Source organism: Chinchilla lanigera, unplaced genomic scaffold, assembly GCF_000276665.1.
Source record: "Chinchilla lanigera isolate Chin_1 unplaced genomic scaffold, ChiLan1.0 scaffold00009, whole genome shotgun sequence".
Classification (NCBI taxonomy): Eukaryota; Metazoa; Chordata; class Mammalia; order Rodentia; family Chinchillidae; genus Chinchilla; species Chinchilla lanigera.
In genome coordinates, this window is record NW_004955410.1 from 24,641,665 (window position 1) to 24,664,559 (window position 22,895).

At 40.9% G+C, this 22,895-nt stretch overlaps 1 protein-coding gene across 1 annotated transcript in view; it reads right to left on the bottom strand.

Moving 5' to 3' along the window:
* Positions 1–22,895, bottom strand: part of Rapgef5 (Rap guanine nucleotide exchange factor (GEF) 5) — a 190,404-nt gene that overhangs the window by 115,917 nt on the left and 51,592 nt on the right. The window contains exon 7 of the mRNA XM_005377379.2: positions 1,922–1,995. Coding sequence (XP_005377436.1) covers positions 1,922–1,995 — 74 coding nt within the window. The remainder of the gene's footprint in view (positions 1–1,921; positions 1,996–22,895) is intronic.

A 22,895-nucleotide genomic window follows, 5' to 3' on the forward strand; every position in this document is an offset into this window, starting at 1 on the left:
AATCTTTGAGAAAGTGGCAAATACACTGAGTTGGGGAATCTCTGAGCAAGGTGAAAGTGTAATTTCAAGAGAGCCTATAGACTGGCACCTTTAGCGTCACATGAGCAAAACAACATGTATTTATTAAAACATTACAATCTTCTCCCTCTCCTCCCCCACCCTTGTCATGATGGTGATACTAGGGGTTTAACCCAAGCCCTTTGCACTGGGCTACATTCCAACCCTTTTAAAATGTTTTATTTTGTTTTGAGACAAGATCTTGCTGAGTCTCTAAGTTGCCTAGGCTGGGAACTTCTGCCTCAGCCTCCCACTAAGGTGTGAGCCATCATGCCTTAGCTGGGCAACTTCATGCCTGGCTAACATGTGCAGTCTTGACTGAGAAAGTTTATGTGATTATTTGGATCATAGCCAACAGGCTTAGAACCTCTGAAATGAAGTACAATACGTTAACCAGGTCAAGAGTCTTCATATGCTCCATTTTTATAGGTAGTTAAGAGGCAACTGTGTAAGAGTGTCCCAAGTATTTATGCCACAATAGTATTTGGAGGTTACATTGCTACTAACAGCCCATCGATGCCATGATTCGGCTACGAGGGGAGAACACAGAATCTCCTGCAGGTGAGCCATCGTACTACTTGTCTGATCAACCCAACCCGGGCTGCTGGGGCTTTCAGCGCTTGTTCTCCTCTGCCTTAAGGGAAGGTCTGCCCTGAGGGCAGCTTCTCCTTCTAGTTCTTCACTTTCTGTGCTTGTTTTCTCAAGGAAGTAGATTCTTTCTCACTCTACCTTCCCCAAGAATCAAACTATACAGCAGTCCCTCTTTATCTCCAAGGGACACATCCCAAGGCCACCAGTGGCTGCCTGAGACCACAGATGATACTGAATCCTCCTTACACTGTGTTTTCCTTGTACATAGGTACACACATCTGTGATAAACTCTACTTTATAAATAGGCACGGTGAGAGATTAACAGTAACTGAAAATAAAATAGAACCATTACAAAGATGTGTTAAAATAAAAGCTCTATGAATGTGGTCTTTCTCAAAATTTCTCATTGTACTACATTCACTCTTTTTCTGATGATGAGAAGAGATACAGCGCCTGTAATGAAATGAAGGGAGGCAGGCATTGTGATGCAGGAGTAACTTCTATGTAAGGGTTACTCAAACACAGCACTGCATCACCCTGACAGCTGATCTGATAACTGAGACAATTACTAAGTGACTAAAGGGCGGGTAGCATATACAACATGGATACAGCATGGGCAAAGGAATGAATGGAATCCTGGGTGGGATAGGGCCAGACAGCTCAAGCTTTTTTATGCTTTTCAGAATGGCACAAGAGGGGCTGGGGATTTAGCTCAGCGGCAAAAGCGCCTGCCTGGCAAGCGCAAGGTCGTGAGTTTGGTTCCCGGTACCGGAGGGAAAAAAAAAAAAAAAAGAATGGCACAAGATTTAAAACTTATGAATTATTTGTTTCTGGACTTTTCAATTTAATATCTTCAGACAGTGGATAACTGAAATTGCAGAAAGCAAAACGTCAGATAAGGGGGCCTCCTATGATAATCAATTTAGGGCCCTTCTTGTGATTTACCTCAATATCAAAATTAAGCACTTTAGCGCTGGGTGTGGTGGTGTACACCTTAATCCTAGCACTCAGGAAGCTGAGGCAGGAGGGTCATTGCAAGTTTGAGACCAGCCTGGGCTACAAAGTGAGCTCAAGGGCAGCCTGAACTGAATAGCGAGATCCTGTCTCAAAAAAAAGACAAAAAAAAAAAAAAAAAACCCAAAACAAAACTAAGCACTTTATTCCCACTGATATGACTTGTTATAGAACACAAAAGGTAAATACTGTATCATTTGCAAACAGCTGGGTTATCCACGACTCTCAACACAGAGAAAAGTAACAGGAGTGATCCTACCTGAGAATCCGGAACACCTTCGGCTTCTGTTACAGGTACATGTTTATCATTGTCTTCATCATCTTGTTCAAGTGCTTAAAAAAAAATAAGGTTAAATGTAGCATCACAAGAAAAATGTTTTCAGACAGTTTTCTTTGAGTTGGCAACTTGGCAGAAAAAAATGATGTTAGGTTCATAAAATATAAAAAACAGCATTATTTATCAGTGTCTGAATGAAAAGTTAACACTTTTCATAGCACTAGGTATTTTTCATGTATATTATTTCACCCAATAAATCAATGCCAGTGGGAAAATTTAATCTCAGTCCCCTTCTTCACCTATACCCACCCTGACATCACTGTATCAGTACTGTAGGTTATCAAGGGAAATCTGGTGGTTTAGATAGCCTTCTATTCCCTTCAATTGAGGAAGTACTTTTTAAAAGTATGGCTTGCTGGCTGGCAGTGTGAATGTCATATAATAAAGGAAGCACAGTATTTTATATCTCAGTTGTTTGCTACATTGTCACCATGAAAAAATCCAAACTGTGGAGTCTTGAATCCATCTCTCCCTTCCCCATCAGCTCCCTATCCAAATTCTTATCATCTTTTCCTCACTGCTGCAATAACCTCTACACAAAGCCCTTGACCCAGGCTTCTTCCTTATCTAATCCAGCCTGGGCACAACTGCTAAAACAATTAGTCTCAGAGAGTATGAAAACAAGTGCCAGGCTTTGGCATATGTTTTGCTTATCTTAATAAGTCTGAATTTCTGCCATCACTGAAGGGCTTCCTCTAACTCTCTGGCTTCTGGAATCTTCATCTTCACGTTGACATGCAACTATAAAATTTTAAGCAACTGATCCTGGCATGATAACTGGATGGTTTTTCTCTCTGTATAATTTGCTCTTTCATTTCAATAATATTAATTCAGCAGCTATCGTATTATGGGCCTTGTATTGAAGTTATTTCTCCAGTAAAATAGATAAGTTCCACAAAATGCTGTTATTATCTGTGGAAAGAATCAATAACAACTACTACTACAACTAATGATTTTTTAAAAATAAAATGAAATTACAAGTCACCATTAAGGACCTTAAAAAATTAAATAGGAAAACGGCAGACCAATTCGAGAAAGTCATTGTAGAGATGGCTGTGTTGGTGCTTCTGGAAAGAAGCGATGTTTGGGTTCAGACCTGAAGGAAGGGACGGAGCTGCCAATGGCAGGAGACAGGGACACATGACAGGCTGGGTATAAACCACAGTTAATTCAGGTTTGAGCCTAAGAAGATGGAGAAATCATAAAAGACTTTTAAATTAGTAACTGGATGATCTGATGAATCTGTTCTAAAGCTCTTTCTCGCTTCTGTGTGAAGAGCAAACTGGGGAGAAGCAAGTGGAAGCAGGGAGACCAGTGGGGGGATCCTGACACTGTCCTGCCCAGAGATGACAGTGTGCAGGGCAGAGAGGGGGCAGGGAGCAGGAGCAAGATGGGGACTTGAGCTGTGTCTGGTGGTGGTGGGATGACTGGAGATCAAACTCAGAGCTTATCTAACTTTAGAACATTTCTGAGACAAGGTCTCACGAAGTTGCTAAGTTGCCCAGGCTGGCCTCAGACTTGTGATCCTCCCTTCCTCAGTCTCCCAGAGTGCTGGGATTGTTGGCATGCACCGCCATGTCTGGCTTGAATTGTGTATTTTTTAGACAAAATGCACACAGTTTGCCAATGAACTGAATGCAGGGTGAGAGGGAAAGGGAAATGAGGGAGACGCAGCAATCAACAATGGTCCCTAAGCAGAGTCAGTGAAGTTATTCCTCGTCTCCATGCCATGGTTTATATCTAGATATCCTCCTAAAGCCCTGTGCACTCATGGGAGGGGCTTGCGGAGGTGAATGCCTTGTGCGTTTGTGATACACAGCGGATTAGTCCACCGAGGAGGTCATAGCTAAATGTGACGTGGAAAGGCGAAGCCTGCCTGGAGGAGGTGGGTCACTGGGGTCATGGGCTAAAGTGTCTCTCTCTCTGCTTCTGCCATGCAATGAGCAATTCTCCCCTGCCGGGCCCTTCTGCCTGGTGCCCTGCCATGGAACCAGCTGACTACGGACTGAAACCTCTACAAACTGTGAGCTAATCAAACCTTCCCTCCTTGAAGTTGTGGGTCGCAAGTATTGTGTCTCAGCAACAAATAAAGCAGCTAACTGGGACAAACAATTCATCCTCAAGTGACCAGAACGGCACCACTTGACTACACCCACTTAAATAATAAGCTGCTTCTTTTGTAACTACTTATGAAAGGAGGAGGGAAATTTTTCTGTTAAACTCCCCAGATAAGTAGGATAACTCCTACCAACTGAACATCTACAGGCAAGGTAAGAACAGTACAAGAGAGCAGAAGCTTTTCTTGTTTTCAGCAAAAAGTTCTATTCATGCTTGTTCAAAGGGGTCCCCTGTTGTCACAGTTGCCCTTAGGAGGAAACTTAAGAATAAAGAAAAACACTTATGTTTTTTTCTGAAAAACTAGAGGCAAGGCTATGAAGGGAAAAATAAAATCTAGAATAACAACCCGAGCTCCACTTAAAAGTGCAGTAGGCTGCAGAAACAAGGAATTACATTCAACCCATGGAAATAACACAAGAACTCCTACCCAGGAGGGTAAGCTATTAATACAGCAAAGCGGATCGCTTCATGTGAAGACCGACTACACCTTGGCGCTGAATTTGTGCTTTATTTGAGTTTTTGCTGTTTAAAATTTTAATGTTAATGAAGAATGAAAAATTATATTTTGGACCATTATAGCCTACTAAATTCATGCTTTTGTTTTGAAACAAGAATGTTCCGGGTTTGTTAACGGTTAAGCTTCATTGTGAACTTGACTGGCTTGGGAGCCACGGAGGGCAGTGATGAACTTGTGGCATGCACATTGTTTTTCTTTTAAGACAAAAGATGTTAAAGTATGAGTTGCTTTTTCTAAACCAAAACCTCAATATTCAGGTTTAATTGCAAGTGTTGGCACTTTGCAATAAATAAGTGGGTTTGGGGTTGCAGTTTGGGCACCCGTCTCTAAAAGGTTTGCCATCACTGACCCAGGGAGCTACTAAAGCACACTTCTGGGTGGGTCTGGGTGGGTCACGGAGGAGGGACTGTGGGCACTACACAGGGTCCCTCGTCCCTTCCTCTCTGGCATGGTTTCCCTGCTCTGCTTCCTCTGCTTTCCAGCTGCCATGAACTGAGCAGCTTTTCCCCACCATACTCTTGTGCCATAATGTTCCTGCCCTGGAGCCAGCCTACCACTGTGAGCCAATTAAACCTCTCCTTCTCGGTGCTGTGGGTGTTGGGGTCCATGTCCCAGCGATGGGAAAGCTCACCAACACGGGAATATCAGCATTTCTTTTTCTCACCTTACTTAACCAGGACATACAACATCTGGGACAATAAGTAATCGTTTCAGGCCTGAGAGTTAAGACTACCTTTTGAGATTTACTCAATTTTCAATATACAGAAATAGAATTAAAGGAAGAACAAATGAGCACACAAAACAAGACAAATAGTACTGTTTCTCTAGCTTATCCATATCGGCAATGCTTCATTCATTCATTCATTCTGCAGTGTTGGGGATCGAATCTAGGGCCTTATATCCACTAAGCAAGAGCTCTACCACTGAACTACACCCCTAGCCTGGACAGTCTACTTTTATTGTTACATGTTTAATGACTTCAAAAATATTTGGTCTGGAATTACACTTCTCAGAGTGAGAATTAGAACTACAAGTTAAGGGACTTGGCAAAGGTACCTCGCAGCCTCTCCCAATCTGCACAGCCTAGACGCTCACAGTCCTTTGACCTCCACACCCTGATGACAAAGAAAAGAGAAAGTCCTCCTCCAACATACAAATGATATTATTTTCTTGGAACTACTGAAAAAATCATAACTCCAAGGATACATTCTACCAGCAGTTCACATGTGGCACTTGGAAACAAAAACTTACTTCTCCTGGACTTCCGAGGATTTACGATCACCTCATGAAGTCACATGCATGAAATGCATAGTTGGAGTCATTTACAAAGGAACAGTCTTCCGACCCTTCATACACAGATTAACATCAAGGGATAAATTAGAACACAGTTTCTCTCTGCATGCTCCCTCATAGCGAGGGGCATGTGTAAGAGGAGGAGGGAGCAGTTATCTGGATTTGTGAGTTTAGTTTTTCTTTTATCTGATCAAGTAAGGGCAAGATAGGGGAATTTTCCTATGCAAATATTGACCCTGGTACAGTTCCCTCCAGCAGAACACGTACACAGGAATGACAGCTTCTGGGCCCAGGGAGGCAGGAGGGACCTCTCTCTGCCAACACAAACCACCCCCTTATCTCTCCATGCGCAGGATTTAAAAGCAAGAATTGCCCTTTGAAAATAACTTACCATAACATAAACACAAGGATACGATATGGATCTTTGAATAGTGCACATAAGAGCCCACATGAGAACCAAGAATATAGGTGGATTAATTAGCACCAATGCACAGAAGAGCATCTAGCTTAAACACATCTATTTGTAAATGAGCCAAGAGAGACTCAACAGGAGCTACAGCTGACAACCTCCATAGGCCTTGACTTGATATCATTTCCTTGTTGCCTTGGAAAAACAGGTTTTCTCTCCCCGCATTTACTAGGAAAAGTGCTAAAAAACTTTCCCAGGAACTCTATTAATAATAGTACTATAAAGGGGGAACTTATGTTCTTTTAAAATGATGCTTATTTAATTTCTGATGGTCAATTTTGTAAAGATAAGAGCCACAATAGCAGAAAACATTAAACATACAGTGAGTATAATCCACAACACTTAGGACTATTCTTTAAAAATCAAGCTTTTAGCCAGATGTGGTGGTGTACACCTGCAATCCCAGCACTCAGGAGGCTGAGGCAGGAGGATCACTGGAAGTTCAGGGCCAGCCTGGGCTATAAAGTGAGCTCAAGGCCAGCCTGAACTGCATGGAAAAACCCTATCTCAAAAAAAAAAAAAAAAAAATTAAACCTTTTAAAAAAGAAAGCTTATAAACCAATGAAAAATTTTACTACACACAGAAATGCAATGGCTTAGGTCTCTATGGTGAGAAATAGGAAAGTAAAATTAAGAAAAATAATTTGTTGGATACTTTTCCCAGGAACTTAAGTTTTGGCAATAATATATAATCTTTTTACCTGTGCAACATTTTTTCAGTACTAAACCCAGGGATTCTGCACTAAGCTACTGTATATCTCCCAACATTTGAGAAAAACATTATTATTTTTGAAACAGGGCCTCACTACTTCAATGAATCGCCCAGGCTGGACTCAAACTTGTGATCCTCCTGTCTCAGCCTCCCAGAGTGCTGAGATTATAGGCATGCACCGCTATGCTGGGCTTGAGAAAGTCTTTTTACAAAGGGTCACCTGACATTTAACCTGAAGAGCTGGGTAAAATCATCCCCATTTCACAGATGAGGAAACTGAGATTAGGATGGTGAAGCACCCTATCCTATTCCTCAGTTATGAGTGTATATAGTATTTGTGGCAGCTCCTCTCTGCCTTGGTTGAGGAGGAAGCAGAATAACGCTGGTCAAACTGCATGTCAGCAAACCTCATACAAATCTTGGCTAGGATTTCATTTTTAATTAATGAAATAGAATAGAATTTAAAGCAAAGCAAAAAATCAGTATTAAAATAGATCACAACTAGCATCTTTCACAAATGTAAATGAGATGTGGACTGGCTCAGGCTGTTTTATGTGTTCTGTAGATTTTGGACGTAAAAATGTTAGGAAAACACAGCATGTTTCCAGGCCGCAGGAGGCAGAATGCAGCCCCTCTTTCTGTAAATAATCAGCTGTTTTTCTGTACCATCCTGGAGAGGGAGAGGGGTCATAATATTTATTTTAGGAGGCCCCTCTAGAGCACGCCACACAGGTTCATCCAGGAGCACATCCCCTGTGAAACGGCAGGGGGCAGTGTGTGCGGGAACGGCTCAGGGAGGATGCCCTCCTGTCACCCACGAACAGTCACACGCGCTGCCAATGCTCAATTCCCCATTCCAGAGATTTAAAGAAAAAGGAGTGGCAACCTTTCACCTCATCACTGTTTTTGTTTTCGGTGTGGAAATTTGAAATTTAGACGTCAGTATTCACTACCCAGTCACTCATTGTGGCACCATAATCTAGTCTGTCCAGAGCCACAGGAACGCCTCCGGGAGTTCCACCAATCAGCGACCGCGGCATCACTGCCCCCAGCAGCTCTCTAGGCCCCAACCTATCCCCCTTGTCAGCTGAACTTGAGACTGTTGATTTAAAATGCTCCCTTCTATATTCTAATAAGCTTCAAACCCTCGGAAATTGCGAATTTTCCTGGGGCTCTTTTTTCTGGCTTTGCTTCCTTCTCGGTGATCTTATCAGTTCCTACAGTCTCAGCGTTCACTGTCAGGTGTGTTACTCCCAAATCTGTGTTGTGCGTGTGAGCCTCTTTCCTGAGCCCACCCTGCCCATCACACCTGGAACACCTTCATTGCACACACTGTGACGCACCAGCTGTGCACAAGCCGCTGTGGCGGGTGTTGGTTGGCACAGCCTCTGTCCTTGGGAAGGAGTAATAATACATTTCATAGGGAGTGAGGCCCTCAATACCGGAACACATACATCAGTCACTGTCACCCCATTCCACAGCCATTCTCCTCCCGGGTCTCCACCATACATTAGGTCCTCACCAAGCACCGAAGCTGGAAATTCAGGCATCCTCAGGCTGTCCTTCTGCTGAGACCGCATGTCAATCTCACGTAAAAGCCTGTCACTTCTGCTTCTAGCCTGCCTCTGCCCTTCTGTCATTATCACAGCTTGTGGGCTCATTAACCCTCAGACAGGCGACTGTCACAACCTCTCTCTCCCTCAATCCATTCTCTATGCAGCTGCCTGAGCTGCATTTCCAAAGTGTGAGTATGACTGTGCCTATGCCTACTGAGAGAACCAGAGACTGATGCCCCAGCCCCACGGTCCCTGATGTTCTGAGGCTTAGTCCAGGAATGTGCAGGTGACAGTTTTGATACCTGTGTTCTACTCTCTTCAACATTGGCCAACATGCAGGCTGAAGCCCTCAGCTTGGCCTTGAAGGTAGAAGCCAGGCCGCCAGTCTCAGAATCTCTTGCTGGGCACATCTTCTATTTTCTTATTCCGGGCCTATGATATACTGGTCTCCCTTTTACCAGGGGACACTATTCCTGTCCACTGGATCCCCCAACTCAGACAGTAATCCTTAGGAGTGAGATCCAAGTAGAATAAAATGCCAGATCCACTTTGTGGGGAAGAGGTTAAGATGACGAAGGAGGGTTCAAGGAAAGCACAGACTTTGACAAATAGGGAGGAGTGGAAGCACAGTCAAGGTCGTAAACTGACATAAACAGAGATAAGCTGGAGAAAGGCTTGGGAACAAAGGCGGAAAAGTAAGTTGGGCTTTGCCAGAGTCTGGATCTGGAATGTTGGCCAAAGTTGCTTGTGGCTTGGTCCCCGGCTTGGCACTACTAGGCAGTGCGGGCACTTTAAAAGGATGATACCTAAAGTGAGGTATTTAGAGCCCGGGGCAGCCTCTTGAAAGGGACTGTAGGACCCTGGCCTCTTCCTTGCGCTTTCACTTTCTAGTCATGTGATGATCACGTTCACTGCTCAGTGTGCCTCCCATGAGGTGCTGCCTCACCACAGGCCCAAAGCAATGGGAAAAATGGAACATGGACTGAAACCTCCAGAACGGTGGACCACCATAAACCTTTTCTTTCCATGAGTTAACTAACTCAGATATTTGTTACAGTAACAGAAAGCTGACTCACACAGGTGTGGGTATTGGGCTGAAGAGCTTGGAGACCATTTAGCAGTGCATGAGGTGATGTGAGTGAGGGAAAACACCACCATCATTACAATGAATCTGTACCACACTGAAGCACTCACTGTCTTAGCACATGATGAACGCTCCGTGTGGATCACCCCATTCACTCTTCCCCAGCTCCCTCCTGTCAAGGTACTGGTAAGACTGGTCTGAGGTGTGTGGCCACCGGGATAACGTAATAATTTGATGCCTCTCTACGAGAACACTGTTAAATGTCTGTTCTACATATTTAGCTGGCCTAGTAAGTGAGTGAGTTTCTATTATTAAAAGATGAGTACCATTTGGGGAATTTAGCAATTTACCTCTCTTTATTCATCTCATTTGATTATTTTTCTGACTCTTTAAAAATCGCTCATTTTTTTTCTTTTTTTTTTTTTTCTGGTACCAGGAATCGAACTCATGACCTTGCACTTGCCAGGCAGGCACTGTGCCGCTGAGCTAAATCCCAAGCAAAATCACCCATTTTTAAATTGACAAATTACAGTTTTAAATAGACAAATTACAGTTATAAATATTTTCTGATACCTTTAATATTTAATTTTTCTGACTCATAATTTTCCTGACAGATTTACTAAGAGGTAAATCACTTGCATGGATAAAAAAAACAAAACAAAAAACATGTTGTCTAAGCCAAGCAACACCAACACTTGCCTGATTGGGTTTCAGAATTATCACTACTTAAAAGCTAGCAAGTGCACAGGTTGCCTTGGTAGGCCTTGAGATGTGCTTATGTTCACTTAGAAAGTATTCTTTGGTGACATGCACACACCAAGAGAGGCACTTGCACATTTCCAGTAGATGAGACAAACTTCCTTGGTCAAAGCAGGCTCCATTTATACTTTGACAGCTGTAATTCTTCATATGGAAATGTGAGTTAAGACTATATATACATTTCCATAGTGAACTTCAGGGCAGGTGTAGGCTTGGTCCTCTCCCTACCTGATTCTAAGAGCTATTAACATTACCATTTTACAGCAGGAAAAGCTGAACCTGAAAGAAGAGAACTGGCTTGTCTAGAATTACACAGGAAGTCAGTGGAGCAGACAGTTAGGTACCCAAGTCTGACTCTTTCTCTGTACCAGTATGCTCTAAAGATTAAACTTTCTCAAATTTACTGAACAGGAGCAATGCTGGAAACAAAGACAACAGGAGGTTTATGGTCAACCATCTAAGCAAGAACCAATCTGAATTTCCTACTAGGACTGCAGTCTGATAATCAGAGCTGTAATGACTCATTTTTTAGTGCTTTTACCAGCTCCTTTCTCTTAGTCTTCCCCATGCTTCCTAAGTCATGGATTTCTATAGTGCAGATAATAAATGTTGCTGCACTGAAGAAATGTATTACTTTTACTAACATTTGGGTGTAGGTGTACAGGGAACAAACCACAATCAGACTATACAGTAACAATGAAGAGATGACAATCGGATGAGCTGAAGTGCCCCCAGAGCCCCCAGCAGATGCGTCTTGTTCTGCACACCCCACACCCTTAATGGAGGGGCTCTGGCGCTGAGAGGAGGGGGCTGCCCACCACTGCCTCGCTCTACGTGATTTATCCCTGCCCTACGGCAGAGAGGGTTCCATTTCAATCCTTATGTCTTTGTCTCACAGCCAAGACCCTCTGAACTTTCTTTGCCGCCACATCTTCATAGATTTTCAGTGTTTTCTTTTGAGTAAGATTTGATACAAGTTCAGTTAATGGAAAGGTTATTCAAAAGAGAAAATGATAATGTCACTAAAGCAGAAGGTATCCCGTTCCAGGTCTTTTAGAGCATAAATATTTACCCCATTGGCCAGGGTTATAAGGAGGTAACCAGTATTTGATTTCAGTAGCCTGATTCTATTCCTATGCTTAACCAGAAATGGGCCAAAGAAAACATTTTACATTAACACAAAGATGGCTTTTACATTATCCAGCTAAAATCTTCATGAATAAAAATCAAGTTAACCTTACCCACAGTTTTTCTGGGGAGGTATAACGCTTTAATTTTTTTCTTTTTCCAAGGCTATGTTCTGGTAATGGGACAGATTTAGGCCAATCTGCTATAATCACATGGTACAAGTTTTGAGCAGCAGCAATTCTCACACACTGCAAAGTGTTCATTCATTTGAAAAGATCCTAGTGCACTCCACTACTTTACACAGTTTCTTTCAGGAATTAAATTTTGAAAGACTGAGCTAGTAAAACAAAAAAATGACTTTTGAGTCCAACTGTGCCAGCACAAAGCTATGTGCTTCATGCCCTGTCATTTAACCCCTCCAACAAGCCCCAGAGGCAGGTGCCATTAGCTCTATTTCACACAGTAAGAAAATGAGCCTGTGGAAGCTGCTAACTCACAGCAAGTGGCTGAGCTAGGACCAAATCTGTCTTTTGATTTGCTTTTCATAGCTACATAATTCTGCCCTGGGTATTGTACACCAGAAAACAAAGCAGGTCATATCTGCATGGAACACTCCTATTAAGGGAGGCTTTATAGTACACAACCTACACTTTAAAACCATGTTTATTGTAACTTTTTGCCACTCCTATCATGCTCTTAAGTTTTTGTTTTTCAGTTGTCAGTAATTCCACTGCTAAACCTTCCCAATGACAGGATGGTAGAAATCTTTTACTTAAAAAGGAAGCACAAGAATTCCCTGAAAGTCCTTGTGCTTATAAATACAAGCAATGATACCATATAGCCCACTGAAGGATGAATGAATGAATGAATGAATGAATGAATGAGCAGAGGGTGCAGTTTATTTTCCCCTAAGTTACTCTTCTATATGGCTTGTCTATAGATATCCCCTCAAGCCTCATGCATTATCCTAGCAGCTTGTAGTCCCTATCTGGATCAGCTAGGAAAGGCACCAAGACAATGTCACTCCTCCACGGTCAGTCAATAAAAAGGGTTCTCAGCCAGGGATTTCACACAATCTCCATTTTCCCTTAATCCTCCATCCACCTCACAACAGGGTAGGGAAGCTTGCTTTTTTACTCCTAGGTGATAAATCTGTGTTTGCTGTACAGATCTTCCTCACTTAACAACCTACTTGTTTAATGACTGTTTGGACTTAAACTGAGGCATGCTATTTACGACCTGCCGCTTGGACTTTCGATCCCTCTTTTTTATACCACTTGTTCTGGCTCAATATCCAAAAAATTATGGTCTGCTGTTTTGATGCAGAGGGAGTGATTTGGAGCATGGTCTTATGAGACCTGTTGATCAGAGATGATACAGACAGAACTGCTGTGGCATAGGGCCAGGAAAATTAATCTCAGCTCTTTTGATGAGGTGCACTTCTAAGGACTATTTAGTTCCAACAGTTCCTCATGAATCATAAAGCTGATTCATTTGGAGGTACATTCTCAGACATAAACAAACTCTTTAGAAGTGATGTTACTGTTGAAACTTCTTGATATGTGCAAATGTCTCACAGCATATGGTCACATATTTTCTCAAGGGTTATATACACACTTCCAAACCACAGGAAACAATTAATTATCACTGTTATTCTTGGCTCTGTGTTTGCTTTACGTGTTTAATTTTTGTCTTCCACTCCTGGCTAGTAGCTCCCTTACTACATACTTTACATGTCTCTCTACCCTCCCAGGTATTTACTGCAGAGGTGGACAGGGCAGGGGCTCCGTTAATGCCAGTGCTCCTGTCAAGGATATTTAGCATTTCCAGTGATTTTTAGAGTCAAGCTGGCTCACAGTTCTGTGATATCTTATTAGTAGTATTTTAGTTTCATTGGTCTCTTGCAATGACCCACAGAAAACCTTTCATTAATGAGCCAAACCGCACATTCAAAACACAGTATCCAGCAATAACAGCCATGATCAGTGTAACCTTGAAGAACTCAAGAAGCTGCTAAGATGCCAGGAAAGGGCATGTGAGGAAATACAGGAATAGATATTTAATTGATTTGTTAAAGATCAATGTTATTTCCATATCACTGCATCTGTTCTGCAATCACGATTACTGATGAGCACTTTCTACATCATTGCTGTATCATAAAATATCCTGGATTTTCTGAATAATTTTCATCCCTGCCTTGTCTGTCTGACATGTGAGGGATCAATGTTGCCTGAACCCAGCTGATGTGATGTGTTGGTGGCTGCTGTATTTTATTTTAAAGGTTACTGGGGAGTGTGTGTTCTTAAGAAAAACAAATCATTTTCTTTGAACTAATATAATATCTAATAGTCCTCATTTACTTTTTTTTTTTTTGGTGGTGTTGTGGTTCAAACCCAGGGCCTTGTGCATGCAAGGTAAGAATTCTACCACTGAGCCACATCCCAAGCCCCTGATAGTCCTCATTTAAAATCTAGCTGTTTAATGACTGTTGAGGCTTAAGGCCCATCTTTCTTTGGGGGAGGGATACAGTTCTTTACGTCTTGTTGACAGAGCCTTAGTGTCTTATTTCTGTACAGTATACCTTGTTTATACTGTAATTTTTGCTGACTGTACTACTATATAGCACTGTAGTTTTATGTTCATTATACATTACAGTACTTCATGTAAGAGTTATGTGAATAAAAGCAAAGTCAGTAAGTGGGAGTTTCTTTTCACCATTTCTTTGTTGTGAACACTGTAATTTACATATTATATACAATTCCTCCTTCAGCCACCAAATGACAAGGCAATGGTTGGTAAACAAGGTGTGTCTGTGTAAGGCTTCCTTGGGAAGAGGAGGAGAGCCTGCATTCAAGAAATGTGATACTCTACATAGAAGACCCCAAAAACTCCATCAAAAGACTTCTTGATTTAATGACCAAATTCAATAGCATAGCTGGATACAAAGTTAACACTCAAAAATTAATAGCTTTCCTGTACACAAACAACAAACTCACTGAGGAACTAGGAAAACCACACCCTTCACAACAGCATCCAAAAAAATGAAATACATAGGAATCAATCTAACAAAGGAAGTGAAAGATCTATGCAGTGAAAACTACGGTACTCTGAAAAAAAGAGATTGAAGATTTCAGAAAATGGAAAGATATTCCTTGCTCATGGAAAGGAAGAGCCAACATTGTGAAAATGGTTGTACTCCCAAAACTGTTATACAAATTCAATGCAATCCTGATCAAAATACCATTAGCATACCTCACAGATCTAGAGAAAACATTCCTAAAATTCATCTGGAACCAGAAGAGACTTAGAATAGCAAAAGTAATCCTGGGCAACAAAGGCAAGGCAGGACGCATCACAATCCCTGACTTGAAATTATACTACAAAGCCTCTGTGATAAAATCAGCATGGCACTGACAAAAAAAAAAACATACCTGAAGATCAATGGAACAGATTAGAAGATGCAGACACAGCTAGAAACACACTCAGCCACCTTATCTTTGACAAAGGACTCACTGGAAGAAAGAGCCTCTTTAATAAATGGTGCTACGGGCTGGGGATTTAGCTCAGTGGCAAAGCGCCTGCATGACAAGTGCAAGGTCGTGAGTTCGGTTCCCGGTACCGGAGAAAAACCAAAAAAAAAAAAAAAAAGAAAAGAAAATAAATGGTGCTGGAAAAACTGGCTTTCCACATGCCGAAGACTAAAACTAGACCCATGTCTATAACCGTGCACTAAAGTCAAAATGGATCATGATCTAAATATCAAAACAGAAACACTAAACCTACTGGAAAGAGAAAGTAGGCAGAAATCTTGAAGACATAGGGGGTAGACAGATTTCATTAACAAAAACCAAACTGCATGGGAAACACTTCAAAGAATCAACAACTGGGATCTCATCTTATTAAAGTTTTTGCACATCAAAAGAAATCACCAATAGAGTAAAAAGAAAACCTATGAATTGGGAAAAATTTTAGCCAACTGTCCCTCAGACAAAGGACTTCTATCTAGACTTCTATAAAGAATTCAGAAAATCTGGCACCCAAAATTCAAAGACCCAATTAAAAAATGGGCATCTGAGAAGAATACACACTTCTCAGATGAAGAAATACAAGTGGCAAATCAATATATGAAAAAATGTTCAACATCATTGGTCATTTGAGAAATGCAAATTAAAACAACACTGAGATTCCAACTCACCCCAGAAAGAATGGCTATCATCAAGAAATCAACCAACAACAAATGCTGGCAGGGCTGTGGGAAAAAAGGAGCCCTTCTCCACTGCTGGTGGGAGAGTAGCTGGTACAACCACTGTGGAAATCGGTGTGGAGATTCCTCCAAAAACTAGGATTAGAGGTCTCATTTGACCCAGCTATTCCCCTTGTGGGTATTTTTTCCAGAAGAATTAAAAACACCATACCGCAGCGATATATGTGCACCTATGTTTTTAACAGCACAATTTGTCATAGCTAAATCTTGGAAACAACCCAAATGCCTATCAACTGAGGAATGGATAAAAAGATGTGGTATTTTTATACAATGGAGTATTACTCAGCTATAAAGAAAGATAAATTCAATGCTTTTGTAGGTAAATGGATGCAACTAGAGACCATACTCATAAGTGAAATAAATCAGACTTGCATGTGTAAACATTATATTGTCTCCCCAGTGTAAGAAACTGAAAGAGTAAATAAAATCCAAAAGGCCCAATAGATTTTGTGAAAGGGAAAGAAACTGCTCAAAAGGAAAGAACAACTGGGATGAGGGAAAGGAGAAAAGAGAGAAAGAGGGAAGGGAAAAGATACGTATATACACGATAGCTAAGAATTTTACTACTAATTTCTATTGATTTATTGAAAGGATCAGTTATTGCTTAATTTTTTTGATCAATTTTGAATGCCTATATCTGGTAATCTGAACAACTACTTTGAAGATAACAATACACAATATAACAACCATTGCTGATTTCCTAATCATCTTGTTTTAAAATTCTGTATTGTTTTTAATTTTAAAAAATTTTTTATTCTCTTTAAAATAAAAAGAGTCTGCATTCAGCTCCACCTCCAGAACTAGGACACAGGAAATGAGCCATTCAAACATGCTAAGACAAAACTAAAACTCAGAAGGAAGAAAAGGAACACCTATGAAATGAGGAGGGCACATTGTATCTGTCACATTTTGCTTCCTCCAGTAGTTAGAATGGAGAAAAAGGACACCAAACTACCATTTCTTAAGGTTGTAAAATATAATCTTAATCTGAAACACCTCACAGTCCTACCAAAAACAATAACATGAGGAGATATTAATTTTAATAGGTCTGAAAGCAAATGTTTCATTTTTATTGAATGCCTGCATTCTCAAAAAATGGAATGTTAACCACTCGACAAAAAGGGAACCAGACCCCAGCATGTTGGCATAAACCTGTAATCCCAGCTACTTGGGAGGCTGACATAGGCAGGTCAGAAGTTTGAGGCCAGACCTGGTAACTCAGTGATACCCTGTGTCAAAATTGAAAAGGGTTGAGGATGCAGTTTGGTGGTATTTACAGCCTCCCTGATTTCAATCCCGAATACCACAATCCCCTCCTCAAAGCAACCCCCCGCCAAAGCAGGCAAGCATGTTAGTTCTACTGATATGGGATCTGCCATGGTATCAGTTCGGTGCTTTCCACTGGAGCCAGCTTCAAATTCACTTTCTTTTACACCAGTGCAAGTCACCTCCAAAAAATAACTTCCTGACATGTTTCTTATGGAAACTTCAGTCAGAATATTCTTATTCCTGACCCTGCCCATCAAATAAAGCTTGGAAATAACTCTCTTTGTTTATAAAGCTTTTATTGCCAATGGGATGAAATCCTCATAATTTTGTTAACATTTTCATGAGAAAGTATCCACTCAGCTAAAAGAACACTGAAAAGCCAGGCAATTCTTCAATAAATAAGCTTGCAGCAGAAATATAAAGTGTATTATTAATTTTTGCTACCATTCGAGTACCAACAAATACTGTTTATAAAATATCAGCTCACTTCCTAATACATGTTTGTCAAAAGCTGGCATCTAAACCACCTAAGCTGAATAAGGGCTTGTTAAAATTCAGATGCTGGGGCCTCTACCCACACTTAAATGAAAGCCCAAGAGACCAGGCCCAGGAATTATCACCATTAATGGGTGCTGCAAATAATGGCTATGCAAATGAAAATTGAGAACCACTGCTTTGGAAAAACAAAATTTTATTTAGTCAAAAAGGAACTTTGATGCAGCTGTTTAGAAAAAGACCTAGTATTATTTTATAATGTTTCCACATCTCTAAACAAAAATATTTAATGTCAAAAAGTACTGCATAACCTAAGATTGTATAATAAATGCCTTTGTTGGCTCCAGAGTGAAAATATCATCAATCTCATCCCCTACATATCAATCACTGTATGAGAGGCCTGAATACAGTATTTTATAATCTTTCTGAAAAAATGCAAACAGCTAGAACCTGTTTGTTTATCCACTTAAAAAAATCTGATTTACAAATTCTCAAATGTTAAGTGTTTATGTGTTATATAGTAAGTGTTATATATGTGTTTACCGAGAACAGATCCATTTTCTTGGCTAGTCATACAGTTTGACTGTTAATGTGATGAATGATGGACGATAGTTGGGTCATATGGTCAGGACAAAGATTTCCCTTGATGGCACTTACTTATCAATGCGAATGATAGCAATAAACGTCCCCTGATAGGGGTTGTCTATAGAGTTTCATGGAGAAAAGTCAATGAAGTGAAAAAAGTTGGGGATGGAAATCAAAGTATCTGCAATTATTATTCCTGTATTCTTAAGAACCAAATACCAATATGCAATTGAAAGATGTGAACTTCCCAGTGCTTGGTGCCCAGGACATGACCTTCAAGTCTGTTATGATAGTTTAGTTATCAACCAAGCACACATACCTCTTCTTTCTATTAAAAAAAAAAAGGAAACTGAGGCTGAGAGCTAGTGTAGTCAAATTTCTGACTACACCCCCAGAATGGCTGGATGTTGACAGATGACTGTTTACTAGACTGCAGTATTTCTTAACTTCTTAAAACAGTGTATGATGAGGATTCTGCTTCTTAAGGAATATTTTAGTACCTAAGAGAGATGAGTTTCATCATTAATAGTTTTTAAAAATTATGTGATCATCTTTAATATCTCCTTAAATATTTTCATATTTACTATTTTAAAGCATCTACAGATTGCTTTTACTTTGTGCCTCAGGAGCACACAGAAGAACGCTCATAGAATTAGATTCTAACAGTATATATGGACAATCTCCCTCCCCAGCCATGCATTCCTGCCCCTCCATGTAAACCTTTATTTAGATGCACAGAATGGGTGAGACATAGCATTGTAAGTGGATGTGCACCCTGTCTAGGGCCCCTGGTAACTAGCATAATGGCCTCTCAGGCTCTGCCTCCTATCATGTGTTCAGCAGGGAAGCAGCTCCCACTCCCCAGGGCACCAGGAACAAAGGAGCTGGCAGCCTTCGGGGAGTGGCTGCCCAGTTGACAGTATATTAAAGACACCCATTAGTTGCCTCAATCAGCTAATTAGCTCAACAAATGCAAAACCTAAATCATTAAATAAAGTGGCCCTGATTGCCTTGCTAGCATCTGAGATGCTGTCACTAACCCAGCAAGGGGGAAAACAGAGTAGTTCCACAGGAAACAAAAAGCTGTCCACGCTGGGGAACTGGAAAGGGATTGGACTTAATTTTTTATGGAAGTTGAGCCTTGCTGGGAATCTTCACTGAAAAAAAAAAACAAACAAAAAAACCCACAAAAAACCCAGGGAGACCTCTGTGTTTATGCTTTGAAATTTAAATCAATTTAAATATAAATTGCTCTCTCTTTCTGTCATTAGGAGAAAGAAATAAAATGTGGGCCTCAGGTCTCTGGTGTACAAATGGTCATTAACTTTCATTTGACCTTGGAAGTAGAGCTACTATCAAATTTAGGTGCACAGCACTCTCATTATACTCATCTAGCTGCCTTATGGAAAACATGTTTCCAGGAGCTGGAGTGCTAGAAGCCATTTCTCAGCTTCTCACTAGAAAACTTAATTCTCCGTTTAACGCCTCTTACCCACCTTACATTCACCTCTCTACTCAGCAAACTGTCTTTCAAGATTTGCCTCTGGTATGAAACATGGAGTAACAAGTAGGACTCTAAATACTACAAACTCACTGTCCTGGGCCACACAAGTCCAGAAGAACCTGCTCCACGTGCCATCACATTACAGGGATGGGGACTATCAGTGTCCAGTTCTTTTTCCCAGGATCTAATTCTCTATCATAAAAACAAGCTCCTATTTAAGGTGACTTAATTACCTTTATCAACTGAGCATTATAAATAATGCTCACTAAATGATAAATAATAATGAATGCTCATTACATAACCTCACCAAAGTGCCCAGCAGTACATTTTTAAAAGCCAAAGATTCAAAAACCTGGCATTCTGGAGTATACTCTGTAGGGGTTTTAATTATTCACCTCCTTGGCGAATCAGTTTCATTTTGTATCTTAATGGGTTTGACCCTTTTGAAGGATGGAAAGAAAACCATCTTGCCTTGCTTTCTAATTTACTTAATTCTAAACAATCCTGAGGGTTAAAGGAGTCCAACTTCCTATACTCGGTGCACTCAGATCTCTTGCTGTTCAAAAGAAATCAGTGCAAAGGGCTATAGTATGCCACCAAATGGTTATTTATCATTTCAACTTAATAGCTCTAATTACAAAAGACAGTGTCACGGGATTTTTTTTAAAAGGCAATTTTCTTTGTATCCCAATGGGAGAGTTAGGAAAAATTTACAAAGCATCTGCTGCATGCATTTTCAATTATTCTTGGATTTTACCAGTGCTATTATTTGCTTGATTGTGAGGATTTTAATCTTCAACTATCCTTTAACTTTATAAGGCATTGAGAATTACTGTTTCAAGACTTTCACTATGATTTTAGGGCATTAAAGGAAAAAAGAAGATACAACTGGTCAACCTTTGAAATGATCACTGCTCAATGAGAACATACACTGGCACAGGCTGGGATGTGAATGTACGAATCTGTCTAGAAGCAGGGACAGAAGAACTGTCTCTGCAAATGCTAGAACAAGGAGTTATTATAGCACCAGAAAAGGAGAGAGATTTTACAAACTTCGTCAGTCAGCTTGGTGTTAGGCAAAGCCCTCTCTTCCAGGAAACACATCCCAGATCATCCATCACTCAGGAAGACAAGAACGTTGTGTCGATTATTTTAGGGGAAAACACATGCTACTTCTCTTCTCATGGTTGACAAATGCTAAGGAACACATGCAGCGGGGCTGTAAGACAGTCAGTGAAGGCTTGTGCCGGCCAGAGGTGAGCGTGACGGACACCAGCAGGGACAGCATCCAGGAGGTGGCAAAGGAAAGGAAAAGGACAAAACAAACCATGTGGAAAAAATCAATTCTGAGAAAACACAGGTGCATCCTTTTGAGGACGGGCTGTGAAAATCTTGGGGAAAACAGAAGTGGTTGAAAATACCACTAGAAACGAAGCATAATCTCTTGATTACCTGAAATACAGCCAACAGGCTTGTGTTATTATAGCTCAAACACTCATTATTAGAAGACTCACAGATTAAAAGGAAAACTAATGCAAGGGAACATCATTATAGCTTTTTGTTTTCAGAGCCCTTAAATTTTTCAATGAAAAATTATCATAAGGTATCATAAAGGTACAAGGAGTCTGAGACAGCAATATTTATACTAGCAGATGAGCCTGTCTTTGCTGGCTCTTAATGTTATTAACATCTACTCGAAAATCCTGTTTTGTCATACATTTTCCTTAAGATGAGGTATGTATTTATAAAAGAATCAGGGTAAAGTCAAATATGTGCTATATTAGAATATATCAATTAGAAACCAAAAGAATTTAGAAAACCATAAAAGGAACAATTCTATAGGCTGAAAGAGTTTTCTTTGAAACATACAAAAGGAAATACCTTATTGTCTACCATTAAAAATCCATCAATTTTATTTCTCATGACAAACCACAAGACTTTTCTTTGGAATGTGCCTGCCCTGAAATATACAATACCCTCCCTCCCTCCCTTCCTTCCAGTACCAGGGTTTGAACCCAGAGCCTTTTCACCGAGCCACATCCCAGCCCCTGACCCCCTTAAAATTCTGAGACAAGGTTTCACTAAATTGCCCAGACTGGGACCAAACTTTTGATCATCCTGCTTCAGCCTCCCAGAGTGCTGGGATAACAGGCCTGCACCACTACAACTGGCTATGACTTTCAATTCTGTAGGATCTCAAACCTCACAGAGTAGCAGTGCAGCTGGAAGACTGGGGTCTGCTTGTCCTCTGAGTCCTCTACCCATGTGCCCCAGGGCTTAGCACTTCCTTTCTAAACTCTGACCCTGGGACAGTGCAAACAACTCCTCCTGCAGTGGGAACGTGCTGCTCTTGCCATCCGACACCCGCTTCTCCCTCTGCCAGTGTTTCTCCCCTTGCTGGAGCGCTCCATGGGGCCATAGCTGCCCTGGCCTGCTTGGTCCACACGGCTCACAGAGCTCAATGTGCTGTCCTCACCCTGCCATTTTCCCACTGCTGGCACACTCCTCAGGGACAGCCTCCCACTTCACTGGGACTGTTACACTTTGCAGATTCTCTAAGCCAGTAAATTCTCTTTTTGTTTTTCAGTTTTTCTCTCTTTCCTTATTTTATTTTTTACAGTTCTGAGTATTGAATACAAGGCCTCATGCATACTAGGCAAGCACTCTGCCACTTGAGATCCTCTTGCCTCAGCCTCCTGAGCTGGGATTACAGGTGTGTACTACCATAGTGGACTCAACTTGTTTTTCAGTTATGTGCACCCTAAAGAATTCTTGAATAGAATAGCCCCCAGGTTGTACCTTGAGAAGACAAAAAAGTGAAAATATTATTGTAACTAAATATTAGGATTGGAAGAAACCACTAAGTGTACCAGATTCTAAACCAGCCTTCACATGACACAGGCTGAAATTACTTAGTGAAGGTCACAAAACCATCTGTGAAAAAACAGAACCTAGCAGCCCTTCTTTCTTTTCCAAACTTTAATATCCTACATATGCAAGTTTTAAAACACTCAACTATCTATGGGCTATGGAGAGAGAGTGAAATTTCAATACTGTCAAAGAAATTTACCAATATGAGACTTCTGGCTTCCCAGAAGTGGAAGCCCAGCATGGCACAAATTTCACAGACCTAAAGATAATGA